The sequence below is a fragment of the Anopheles bellator genome, chromosome 1 (assembly GCF_943735745.2).
Source record: "Anopheles bellator chromosome 1, idAnoBellAS_SP24_06.2, whole genome shotgun sequence".
NCBI classification, from domain to species: domain Eukaryota; kingdom Metazoa; phylum Arthropoda; class Insecta; order Diptera; family Culicidae; genus Anopheles; species Anopheles bellator.
In genome coordinates, this window is record NC_071285.1 from 57,428,728 (window position 1) to 57,441,897 (window position 13,170).

Below are 13,170 nucleotides of genomic sequence, written 5' to 3' on the forward strand. Positions count from 1 at the left end.
GTGAGATTATTAGAGCAACGGGTGATAAGTTGATTCGCGTGCGCTGTCCTGAAGCGTCTTTTCGAGGGCGCGAAGGAAGTAATTCATCTCTGACTGACGACCCGACCATCCTTTTGGGGAATGCTAATTGTGCAGAAGACGACAGCAGAGACGTGAGAAATGAGCATTCGTTACGTCCTTTTTTGGGAGACGACAGAAAACTTTTCCCTGAGGCTTCATGTTGACTTCGCATAGTCCTCACAAAGAACTACACTAAGAAGGAAGTTACTTTACCATTCCTCGATGGAGTATTTATCGGACGAAACGTTATTCGAATGTCTGAAACTTCTGACACCTCTATGTGAATACAAATTGCTGTAACTTTATTGTTGTTAGTCGTTTAAGGTATAAATGTGAACCGAACCGATGGAAACGAACTCGCAGCCAGCGCCGCAGTACAAAAGATGCGTGCCGCTGTAAACAAACGTTCGCTTGCTGCTGTGACAGCGCCCTCTTGCGGGGAATAGCACAACGAACTTTCGGTTTTTGAATTAAATTCGGCGACCCACTATTTCCACGGAATTTCCAAAGTTCCCAAAAAAACAGAAAATTCCTCGGTTATTTCACATTCAAAAACATATTTCAGACCACAAATGGCAGCAGCTTATCAGATTAGATTATTATTTATTAGTAATAGATTATTTAACACCACAAGAATGCTTTGCGCGATTTATTTCATTTCGTTTTTTATACGATTTCCGACAATTTTTCGTGCTTTTTGATGTAACAAACAGATTTTTTCGGGCAATGAAAGTGCCTTGATATTTTTGCAGTACCCTATGTCCATCTATCTACTTCTCTCTGTCTTCATCCTCACATCGAATCTCTTCTTGATCCGTTAGATTCGCGTCCTCAGCACTTCACCTTCAGCTGTCTGTCTTAAAATTGTGTTAGTCGGCGCAAAACTTGCGTTAGATCGCCACAAGCCACAAGCTGTTGAAATTCGGCCAGTGCGTGGTAAAAGATTGCAACACTAAGGCGTGGGGCAAAAAATTGGTGAACCAATCGAGGATCGAATAAGTTGTCTCCATTTTCGCTGCTTCTAAACTGCTAACCTAACAATTACTGTTGTTTCTAACCGTCAGCAAAAATGATTAGATTCTGTGAACCGGATAAATGGAACTGAAAGGAGGTACAGCAGTTCAATGTATCGATCATTCAAAGACGGGGCAGTAAAGTGGAATGATGCAACTATTCCAGGATGTTGCCACATTGCCGTGGTTCTAAGTCGTTGGCAACAGTTTCTTTTTTTTCTGTTCGATTTTCTGCGTCTCGCAACAAACTTGCTAAATTTTATTGGAATGTCAAACGGCACCAAAAATTCTTTTCCCAATTCGTTACGGAAGCGTCCACTTGGGCGGCCACCGTTATCGAATGGAAAGCTTTCGCAAATCTCGTCCCCGGCGGCTTTCGCTGGCCGACCGGCTCTTATTACTTTCTTCTTCGCCATCACTTTGAGACGTTCCGCCATAGTATCCGAAGTTGCCCGCAAGGCAAGGCTTTCCGCCGGCGGTCGAACTTGGATCGCTGCTTTCGTTCCGCCTGAACACTCAACGAATGGCCTCAGGCTGACGGACAGCGAAAATGTTCATGTATGGTACGCGCCAAGTGACCTTAACCTTGAACCTGATCGGCAAAAACGGTTGGAGCGGCCCGATCTGGTCCGCTCGCCGTAGTCTGGGTCCGACGAAAACGAAGGGTCCAACATTGAGCGGAGCGAAGGCAGGCCCTCAATCCTTTCACTCTCCGGTTCTCTGTTTTGACCGCAACAAGTGAGCCATCAATAAGTCTTCAGGTACGCATGTGAGGTAATAGGGAACAAGTTAATAAGTTATACCAAAAATCATAAACCCGAAATTAGTCATTTCATTACACCGATCGCCTCTTTACGGCCCTTTGTTCGGAAACTCGGAAAATTAATAAAACATTTGACTTTTTGACTCAGCGTGAATCCCGCGCGTTATGACGCACATCTACAATTTGGAAGGCCTGGCCCGATGGCGGTCGATTTTTTCGTTGCCCGTGTGGCCGTGTGGCTGGTCGGGGCCACGAGGAAATCCGCTCGGTCCGGTGCACCCGACTTAGCGAAAGGAGGCCCCAAAGCTCACCGCGAGTCCGGTGCGCTTCAAGGCAGTTTGGGGCAGATTTTTTGCCAGCCCCGTCGGCACCGTGCGCAATGCAACAATTTCGCCCGCGAATAAGGCTTTCGCCTCCGTCAGCCGCAGTCGATCTTTGAATTGAAGTGGAACTGATTGAACTTCAAACGACATCAAATGACACCTGACCTTCGCAGTACAGCACCTGAAGCAATAATTAGCGACCATGTCAGCATCTCCAGTGTCGTGCATGTCTAGAAGGGACAATTTTGTCTCACCGAGCGGCGGGTTACCATGTGGTGGGTTATCAGCGCGCCGCGATCGCTGATCGCTCTAGAGTCTAGACTTGTGGGGCGCCCAGCTGACCCTTTGGCGTGCGCGAAGAAGGATGCGCAAACAATGGGAGCAACGAGAGACACGGCGGTCCGGTGCGCGAAATCGGTGCGGTGCTCGAACACCTGATCGCACCGGATCCGGTAGGCACCGGAAGGGGCGCTAGTGGGAGTGGGGAGAGCGAGACTGAGACGGCGGCGACGCCGATGAGCGGCATTCTGAGCCGCCGATGCTCAGTTCCAACCCGTGCGCCGCCGCGATCAGTTCGCTCGTAGTTCCCGCGCTCGATCGGTGCCTCAGGTGTTCGCGCCAACACAGCCACACCGTGAACGTAAGATCCTTTCTAAACTCCTGCGCGGCGCCACATCAGTGCGCTCGGATTCTGAGCCCCGAGTGTGATTGTCCCTTCTCTCGTAAACCCTAGTTCGGCTGAGAACCAACCGTAACCGTATCAGTATTTGTGCGCCGGGAAGGGCATAGGCAAGTCAGTAGCCATTATCATGAAGGAAGTTCCCGCCAACGGAGGTCTACACTTGTCCAACGGAAATGGAGTAACGAATGGAGATTCGACAGATGGCCCCGTTACGAACGGAGTCAACGGATACGGCAATGGCAATGGAGCCAGTGCAAACACATCCCTGGTCGCCGCCAATGGGTGTAGTGCCTCCAAAAACCAACCCTTTAAATGTGGCTGCGGTATGGCCGAGAACGCCAGTGACACTAACAACAATCAAGGTAAGCTTATCAAGCGATCAGCTGCGCCAAGTGCATTGTTGTGTAATTGTCAATGTCATTACGTCCGTAAGATCACCGATCACGGTGCACTGGAACGGCACTGGAATCCTGGCAGCCTCATGTGTGTTGATGGGAATGAATTATTAAAATATGATAAATCCGTAGCGAAAGGTTGCTCGTGCTGGGTTCCGAGGGCGCCCCAACGCGCCCTGCACAGGAAGAGCCCACAATGAAAGGCCACAACTGCAACTGTCGTGTGCGTGGAGCCGGACCGGTGCAGCGTCAACGTCACACGATGACGACCGCCTGGCCTGGTCGCATCAAGACCAAAAGTACTCGCGCGTCGAGAAACTTGTTCCGCACGAGCAGGCCTGCCGGAAGTCTGCGAGCGTCTTGACCTTGGCCTGGTTTCGGATGACGCTTGCGTGCCGACACCGACTGGGCCTAGGTTGATTCTAGTTTCCCAGCTGGCCCGGTGCGAAGTGGAACAATTTTCACCTTAAGCCATCGTTCTCGAGGTGTGATTAATGATTCATGAGCCGAGCTGGGTCTTTTCTGTTTTACAATGTGTCATGCGGGGGGAACGACAAAATCCCCGTCGGTTCGCAACCAGCGCATCAACCCTGTTGGGCAACAAAATCAATAATCACAGCAGCCACTGACGAAGGCAATTTTATGAACTCCAAATAGGGATGGCAACATGCTCCGTTTGCCGTTGCCATGGTTACGGAACATCCTTCCAGCGCTTATCACCGCATTGTTGAACTCTGGAGAGAGTTGGTGACACCAGAGAAACAGACAGAGAGAGAGATAGGAAGAGAAACTCACGAAGAATCTTCTCACGGAAACACATTCCAAGAACCAAGAGAGGAGTCAACAACACACAGGAACCCCAATAATGTTTGTTCAAGGGATTGCGGTAGTGTGCGCTCGTGCCCCGGATGCCAACGCTGTTGAAGTGGCCATCGTCCCTGCACACAAAGGCTCATCAATGACGGTTCTCTGTCTGCGATGTAAAACGCTAGCGGTGTTTCACGGCCATTACACGGGGTTTTACAATTTCCGACACTGGCGTTAACACGGCGCTGCAGGGTTAGGTAAAATTCGCAGATATCATTGTTCGAAACCCCAACACCAAGCCCTGACCCGTACGGGGATTTTACGAACGTCATGTCAGCGTGGCTCACGGAAGATTAGCCCATGATTCACGAGCTCCATTCCGAGCGGCCACGGGACTGAGGGCGTGTGCGAGGAAAGTAGGAAAATGGATTCTTATCTCAAGGGGATTTATGTGCTGGGTGGGCTCTCTTTCTCTCTCGCTCTCTCTCTCTCGCTTCCTCTGTGAAGGATATCGATTGCGGGTTTTTTTTTGGAAAAAGGGTCAGAGAACTTGAGTTGACTGTGACCAGCATAATCACGAATCTGACGCCGGAATGTCAGTGGCATTCAGTAGCAAGTTGCTTTGGACCGCTGTGATTAGTGATAAAAATTAGCTCTGTGTTTTATTGCACCGATTTTCTACCTTGCCAATGCGTGTGGACTATTTCCATCCCAAAATGGGTGCCATAAATTAATGGAAGCAGCACCACCCCTAATACAATAGTTATAGCCTCCGCTCAAATCCGAAGGCAAGTAGCGCCGTCCGACGCAGCTTAGCGAAAGAGCCTTGAATTCACCGGTTTTCAACAGCAAAAAAAACTGTCCACTTCACTTTCAAACCGCACCGCACGTCGTCGTTCGTTCGGTACACCTCTGACCATCCCACCGCCCCACCCGGGGCGCCCGTTCCCTCGCGGTCCAGTTCGCGGGAGAAACGATTAAAAAAATGGGTAACCGACCCGACTGGTGGCCATTTTATAATGACAGTAGTTAATCCTGCACCGCGCTCAGCCGCTGCACAAATACAGTGACTTCTATACCCGGCCACCGGAGCGTGTCTCCTCCGCGGCCCCTGCGGCAGGTGTTTGTCATCAGATTTGACCTCCAGAAGCCGGTTACAACTTCGCTAGTCACAGCCACAGTCGTCACCTTCCGCTGCCATCCTTCTCTTAATTGTCACCGTTTAAATGCGCCCTCGGCGCGCATCGAACACGCAACAGGTGGTTTGCTGGCCTGGCCGTAACAATTTGATTTGCGGCGAGATTCTACAAGGCACAACAGTGATGAGGCGCTGCCTTAGTACCGCACCGGCACTCGCCCATTAAAGTTGATGCTTGGATGCTGGTAAAGCTGTTGCCAGTCCGCCGCAGAGAACGCCCCTGGCCGATCAACAGGTTGCTGAATGATTCTGCTGTTTTCGAGTCCACTACCCGGGGGCGGCTGGCGCCAAGAATGTCAAGGCTCGTGAAGGTGGGCTTCAGTTTCTAAAATGACTAAAATGCTGCGGCCGCCGTAGAGTTCGCACATTCTCACGCGCTGTGTGGGGAGCTCCTTTCTAGAATCCCTCAAGAGCACTAATTCGCTCATTCAGTGAACTGCGGGCTCCACGGTCCGGTTGGCCCGCTTCGGGGTCCTTGCTGTGTTGTCTGTTCCTTTCGCGCCATCATTTGTCATCGCGGCCCACCGTACACTTGAAGCTCACGCTTCACGCATCATTATCGTCGCCATCGGCACTCGGCCCGTAACCCGCCGCCGCTGCCACAGGCAACGGATCCGATCCGACGCCGACGACGGCGGCGAGAGCCTGTTGCTTCGGCTGTGAGTCGAGGCCTCGCTAGTCGCCTTTCGACGTCGGTCACATTCGGGTCGTGTTTCTGTTCCGTGCGCGTCCGTCCAGGTCGGACTTTTCGGTGGTGTGTTTGGCTTTTCGAGTCCTTTGGTTAACTCCTCCGTAATTCTGTTCCGTGTTCCGTGATAATCGTTGCCTAGCGAGTAGCGTCGTTGAATGTCCTACCGGACGACGGGACGGGATCAGCAGTCGAACAGCGTGAGTGCGTTGAGCTTTCGCAGGTGGCTCGGTGAGCTGTGCGGCCGGTGCTGCTGTGTGCGTCCTGCTGTAAACCACCGTCGGAATTGATCTTCGTCGCTAGCCGCCACCGCCGCCGCCGCCGTCATGAGCAGCAAGTTCGAGATTTCCGACGACGCGGACGAACTGAACCAGGAGATTGACGATACGAACTTCCCGACCCGCTCGAACTCGATCAGCTTCGGGGCCGCCAATGGGAACGGGTCGACCGGAAGTCTCAACAACGGCTACGGACCGTTCGCGAACCGTCGCCGCTCGAGCAGCATCCGCCAGTGCGAACCGCCGGCGGAAGCAGCGGTTGGCACTCCGGAAAATCACGCCGAGCCCGAGGAGTCGGAATCGGCGAACAACAATAACGGGGCGGCCAATGGCAATGGGGAAAACGGAGCCCCGCCGCACGGTGAGCGCAGCATGAGCGTCAGCAGCAACAGTGCGGGCAATGCCATTGCGATCGGCGGCCTGAACCGGGCCCGTCCGACACCGATCCGTACGACCAGTTTGTCAGGTGAGACAAACGCCAACACCAGCACTAACACACCGCGCGCAACCATGACTCCAGGTAATGTGGCCAGCAGCGGTGGCCACGCAGGCTCCGGCCTTGGCTTGGCTGAAGAGGCCACCGGTTATCACTTTATTTTGGTCGGTTGCTATAACGACGCCGCGCCCGAAGGCTATCGTTGCAATGGCTGACCTATGGCTTCTGTGTTTCTGCGTTCAATTCTTTTTTGGCGTGTGTTTGCTATTTAGGTGTGATGTTGTTATCAAATGTTTTATTTTATTTTTATTTTAGCTTCATTAGCTTTGCGATGCATGTTTGTGCAACTTCTCGTGCGCAACGGTGTTAATCTTCCCAACCTCATTTCATTTTGACAAATGAAGTCTCCCAAACAAACGAGCCGTCTGTCAAATTGAACAAATTAATGCATCAATCACAAGAAGGCGGCGACGGGTTGCTTTCGATTGGTTCGCTTCGAAGGCCACAATAGAAAGGAATCAGGAAGCAGGTTTGAAGGTCTTACGGTCTTCTGGTTTTGTTTGTTTACTTCAATGTTCACAGTCCGCCCGAAAAGTGTATCCAGTTGTGACTGCCCCTAAGAAATCATTTTAATGAGAAAGTTCAAGCAAAGGCTTTGTATTCGAGATCACGATGATTTACCAAAAAAAAAGTGAAATAACAAGTCACGCTGCAGCGGTCAACAAGCCGCAGGAGCAACGGGACAATCTCGCCTTTCGTGACGTGTTAATGTCTTTATTTTCATCACTTAGACCCTTGATAAGCTGCCTCAAAGTGAATGTCGTCACATGGTAACAGGATTGCATGAATGAATTCGAAAAAAGTCCACATAGTCCGTGATAAGGATTGTTTGCCATCGGCTGTATTTATGTTGTCTAACCTCCGACGAATTGGTCAACACTTCTAACTCGAAACACACGTTGATAGCAGAATCCGTTTGCAAATCGAACCCGAGGGCAATCTATAATCGGGCACGAACAAAAGTAAAAGGCATCAACGGAACTGTGTTAAAGTCCTGTCCATACACCGGCCCCACTCGTCCTGGGACAGCCGGCCGGCTGGGGTAGTTTGTCAAACTTAATGAACTGATTGCACCGCACACGGTAGTTCTCAGCGTACCGTATGACACCTGTTTGCGCGACGATTATGATAATGTAACCGATGTGTAACATTGAACCAGCTGTTGTCGACATTCCTCGCGCCGCTCGCTCGGTGTTGAGCCGTAAAATATGCATAAAATGCAAATATTAATTCGTCCCACTTTGCCCGGCCACCCGACGTTTCGGGCCAGGTGGAGTCGACGCTGCAATCGATCCTTTGGGATTCGGGTTGGGGGATTTTCAGTTCACCTGACGGCTTGCGCCGGGAATTTCCCTGTCGGGGCCAGTGTGTTTCTCCAGTGATCCGAACGCAAACGGTGGAGCTGTTGTCAACGACTGTTGTCCCCTTTGTCCCCAACCCGCGGAACGATGATGAATAATGCATCATGTAAACCAGTTACGAACGGAACACAGCATACAGTTCCGGGCTTCCCCCGGTGGGAACAGATTACAGTAAATTTGTCGTAGACGTGATTGCACTGCTATTCGTAAGTTGCTAGGCGAGGGACGGTTTCTTCAGTTCTCGGCATGCGCTCGGTGTTTCGATTACTTGCTGGCATTATCTAATTTTACGTCACTTTTGTTTCCCTACAGGGCACGAGAAATGTACCTTCCATCACGACCTGGAGCTGGACCACAAGCCGTCAACACGGGAGGACCTGCTGCCGCTGATGTCAAAGTCCTACCGGATGCTACTGTCCAGCCTCGGTGAAGATCCGGAGCGTCAGGGGCTGCTCAAGACTCCGGAGCGTGCGGCCAAAGCGATGCTCTTCTTCACCAAGGGCTACGATCAGAGCTTGGAAGGTACTGGTGCTCCGAATGGGTTCCGAATTCAATTTATAACCAAAAACCACAACTCCGTCACTCTGCCACGCTCTGCCGTTAAGGGAGCCTAATGAACTTTAAAGCGAAGTTGCCTCTGGTGAAGCTTCAATCGGGCCAAGGGTTTGCCCGTTTCCCATTCCTTACGTAAATAGAGATCAAACGACGGAACCGGGTGCCGGGCTGCTGCTTATGCTGTCACATTCTTGGCACTGCTTGGTCACTTTAGCCCTTAACGTGTTGCATGTCCCGGTGTCGTGTTCTCAAGCGGTCTGAAATGAAGTCTCTAAAACAATACTCCAACGGTCGTGTGCTTGGCAAACAACGGACCACCAGACGGAGAGCAGAATCTGCAGAAGGCCGACGGCCAGCTCTTCTGACGTTTGAGTCAATAATCTCTTCCTGCTCGAAGTTCCTTCCCTTTCGATGGAACTACCTCTTCCAGATATGGATTCCGCAAAAGCACTTCATTCAACCGTTTGATGTTTGACACACTTGTGCGGGTCTATTCAAGGGAAGCATTAATTACCCAAGTGCCAGGACCACGTAGATTGCCCCTAAACGGGCGGCCATCTCCAAAGTAAAAGTCACAACCATCTGGCTTCCAGCGAGCCGTTTGGAGTCACAGAATGGTTCCAAAACTTCCAGCACTCCGCTGTAACGGTCTGCGGCTTGAAAAGACACCTAAACATTTCATATTTATTATTCACTTAAGCTCGCCAGTCTCGCCGCCAAACTGGTCCACAGCACGCCATTTTGCTACCCAGCTCTTCCCTTTACCGTCTATTTACGTTGCTAACTCTCCCGTGCCTTTTGATACTGCACTTGCTTCAAGCCAAGTGTCAAGTACAAATGAAATTAAATCTGCACTTTTGCTTCCGGTCGTTTTTGTTCGCCGAGTTCCTGTCGGGGGTCCTGGTACTTTGCCAGCTGCGCATCGCCCCCTGGGGGGTACGCCATGCCATTCATTGTTCGGTGCAGTTGTGTCCTGAGTTTCCGGGTTTTGTCCCGTAAAACACTAGCCGAAGGGGCCACGATTTTAGCAACGAGCGTGTTAGAGATTGCATTCTGCACGGAGACATGGTTTCGCAAAACCGCCGGCTAATTGAGTTAAGTTAAGATGTCAAGAGTCTTTGGAAAATTGTACAACAAATTGGAGAAGCGAGAAGCGAAAGAGAAACGGTCCTTAAGATGCGCCATTGTTGAAGGGAGAGCAACCGGTTTAAGGGATAGATTAAAGGAGCAAAAACGGGAAAGCGGAATCGAAAGCGCAACAATCACCAACAATCCGAAAAGCGTTTCAAGACTGGGTAAGGACTCCTCCCGCTCAAGTGCTGCCTTTTCCGTTCTATTTCGGGATCTCTTCTCGCGAGCACACAGACGTGCCCAACTGGCTGATTCGTTCGCCCTCGGACGGAAGCGGAAAAGCGAAAACTTGTTACACATTTCACGGCACCTTTTTATCGACCTCTACCGTGCCGGGCGGGCGGGCATGAGTGATGGGACGGACTCCGACCCACGCACAATCGCTTGAGTGCCTCCGCTATTCACAAAAGGCATTACTTTCCCAACCATTGAGTTTCGCATCCATTCGTTTTCTCTGCCCGGCGCCGGATTGCGGAATCGGAAAACTCGCCCATCCGTGCGCTGTTGGGCGTTAAGGGCACGTCCTCACGTGGCTCCACTTTAATTTCCCGCTCCGTATCATTCATCCTTATTCCTGCCAATGGCGATATGTGAAGTGGAATCGAACCCGTTGCTTTGCTCTTCTGTGCTCTTCCAGAGGCTCTGAACGGTGCCGTATTCGACGAGGACCACGACGAGATGGTCGTGGTGAAGGACATCGAAATGTTCTCCATGTGCGAACATCATCTGGTGCCGTTCTACGGTAAGGTGTCGATTGGGTACTTGCCCTGCAAGAAAATCCTCGGGTTGAGCAAACTGGCCAGGTAATCAATGTCGCCGCCGAAACCCACGGGCGTGATAATAACCGACCATTACGTTACGTTTTAGGATTGTCGAGATTTTCTCACGTCGGCTGCAGGTTCAGGAACGATTGACCAAGCAGATTGCCGTGGCCGTTACTCAGGCCGTCCAGCCGGCTGGCGTTGCGGTCATCATCGAAGGAGTGTAAGTACGCTTCAAACGAGATCGGCTCAGATGGTGCCAATAACGCCAACTCATCCGTCCTCTACAGGCACATGTGCATGGTGATGCGCGGCGTGCAGAAGATCAACAGCAAAACGGTCACCTCGACCATGCTGGGCGTCTTCCGGGATGATCCGAAGACGCGCGAAGAGTTCCTGACGCTGTGTAACAACAAGTGAGCCCGATGCGTCCACCATCGTTCTCGCACATCGACAGCGGCAGCGTCAGGTCGATCGTCACCGATCGTGCACGAACATCAAACGGTGGAGAACGATGTTCCACATTAGGAAGGAGTATTACAGTGCATTCGAAACGATAAGAAACGAAAGCGCGCACAAGCGGTGGGTCGAATGAAGCACAGCTTCCAGGCGACCCACCCTTCGTGCGAAACCTAATTTAGGGAACTTGTTTAGGGAAACGGCTCACGGGCCAACACCGTACCGAACGTACTTTACAAACGGATATACTCGAGTTTAGCTGCCAAGTAAAATTTTTAGAATATTTTTTCAACCGAGTGAGAGTTTTTCGGAAGCGTTGGCTCGCCCGTTGATTCGTGGTGTTCCCCGATTCGGGCGACTAGTTTTATTCTTTAACTCTCGATCCGTTAATCATCGAACAGGATCGGCCCAATCGGGCTGCCTGTGGTGCGAACCAATACAATAATCTACACTATGAATGTTTACAAATCACGTACTGCACTTGTTACAAAGTCTGCGTCTAACGATAAGCAAATGAGTGTCTATTTGAAAACGTGTTATATTGTTTGGAAGTGAGGTATTTGCCACGCGAAAGGGTCCAAAAGCAACGCATTGTTGAGCCATTTACAGATGCACGAGCATAGTTTTAACTCCGCCGGGCGATGAACTATATATTCTTAACGTGAGAAAACTCTATACTGTTGTTTGTTAATGATGTGGAACCACGCAAATGCGACACGACGGTAACAATAAATTTATATTATCAATAGGAGGAGCCGAGCAATCCTATTTTTTCTAAAGAACACCCTAGAGAGAACAATCAACGAACCTTCCTCGAGGAAGGAACATCATGTTGCTGAATGAAACGGTTGATGATAAGCAATCAATGCGAGTTGTTATGCTATTGAACATCTATATTTATGAATATACATATTGCAAAATAAATGTGAATCAGCAAACAAACCTTTTTCTATTTCCATGTTATGCTTTTAGTTATTAATTTTGTTTGAGTAAAGTTAGAATCCGTTTTTGTTTGTATGTAACGGCTCCCAATCATTCAAAATCTGTTATACTGGCTAAGTGATGATGATCCGATTGCATACTTTACGGCGTATAACTACCTCATCTCCCGAAATTCAAATTATTCAGTTCAATATGGTATTTTGTCACAATTGTCTTTTTTTTTTGTATACTGAGACTCCTACAACGCTTTAAAAAAAATGTTTTTCTAGACCCCTTCCAATGTTACCCGTGAAAGCAAATATTCTCTTACGATCGTCCAAACGCGCGGACTATCGCGGCCATCACCCCAATCAAAGAATCCTGTCTCGCCCGAGGGCCGACCAAAGCACTGTCGGAGCACGCTCCTTGCCAAACACCACGTTATGCGACGGACTGTTCCAAGGTTCTCTGTCGCCCGTGAGCGGATATCGGATTAAAAGTCGATCTTTGGCCACTCGTTGATCCGCGCGAACCAACGCGCGGTGGGCACCGCGCACGAAGGCGCGCGATTCCAATCACCAGAGCATGCCGTCGTGGCCCGGAGGCAAACAGAACCAGCTTTTGCATGGAGCACGTGCTGGATTTTCGCCATACTCCGCGCGACGGCTCTAATGCAGGCCGGCCGATTGTAAATGGACGGCGGTGCCTGGCGGGCGACAGTTTCGAACCGGACTGGTTGCAGCTACAGCAACCAGATAAATCATGTTAAATTTAATTTCATTTTTATGCTCATGGGACTTGAACCTGGACATAACTTTTAGACATGTTTTTGATTTCTGGGTTCAATGGTTGGTGTTTGTGTTGCAGAAAGAGTAATTTGAGCATCAAATTGGATTCGATAAAGACTATGTCTTAACGAAACACCGATTTGTTTACCATTTAAAAAGAAAAGGTTCTGCAATAGGTGATCCCTTCTCGAAAAGCTTCCCTCCTGTTGTGTGCAATAGGTGTAAAGAAAATGCCCCTCAGCATAAACTCGCAGCATAAATACGTAAAGGGTTCGGTCCCGCACGCGATCAATTGGTGCGAGATTGCCACCAACACCACCGCAAACGGCGATCAACTCACGAAGCTCACCCGAAGCGCGGTTGAGTGTGCGCGTGTGTGTTTGTGGCACCCGCGGTCTCTCTGTTTTGAATCCTTCTCCTCGCGTAGATCACTTGCTCTGAATTTAAAACCACTTTGGCTCGCGATCGCGACTCAACCATCGTCGATCGGT

At 50.3% G+C, this 13,170-nt stretch overlaps 1 protein-coding gene across 3 annotated transcripts; it reads left to right on the forward strand.

Annotated features, from left to right (window-relative positions):
* The first annotated feature begins 2,717 nt into the window (after positions 1-2,717).
* Positions 2,718-11,721, forward strand: LOC131205854 (GTP cyclohydrolase 1). Of its 3 annotated transcripts, XM_058198130.1 has the most exons (6): positions 2,718-2,799; positions 2,893-3,203; positions 8,377-8,586; positions 10,388-10,553; positions 10,618-10,734; positions 10,802-11,721. In XM_058198130.1, exons 2-6 carry the CDS (start codon positions 2,969-2,971, stop codon positions 10,929-10,931), a joined length of 858 nt encoding a protein of 285 aa, XP_058054113.1. In that variant the 5' UTR covers positions 2,718-2,799; positions 2,893-2,968; the 3' UTR covers positions 10,932-11,721. The 3 variants fall into 3 exon arrangements, with proteins under 3 accessions (XP_058054113.1, XP_058054111.1, XP_058054112.1); XM_058198128.1 differs by lacking the exons at positions 2,718-2,799; positions 2,893-3,203 and adding an exon at positions 5,938-6,727; XM_058198129.1 differs by lacking the exons at positions 2,718-2,799; positions 2,893-3,203 and adding an exon at positions 5,938-6,673.
* Positions 11,722-13,170: the final 1,449 nt, after the last annotated feature.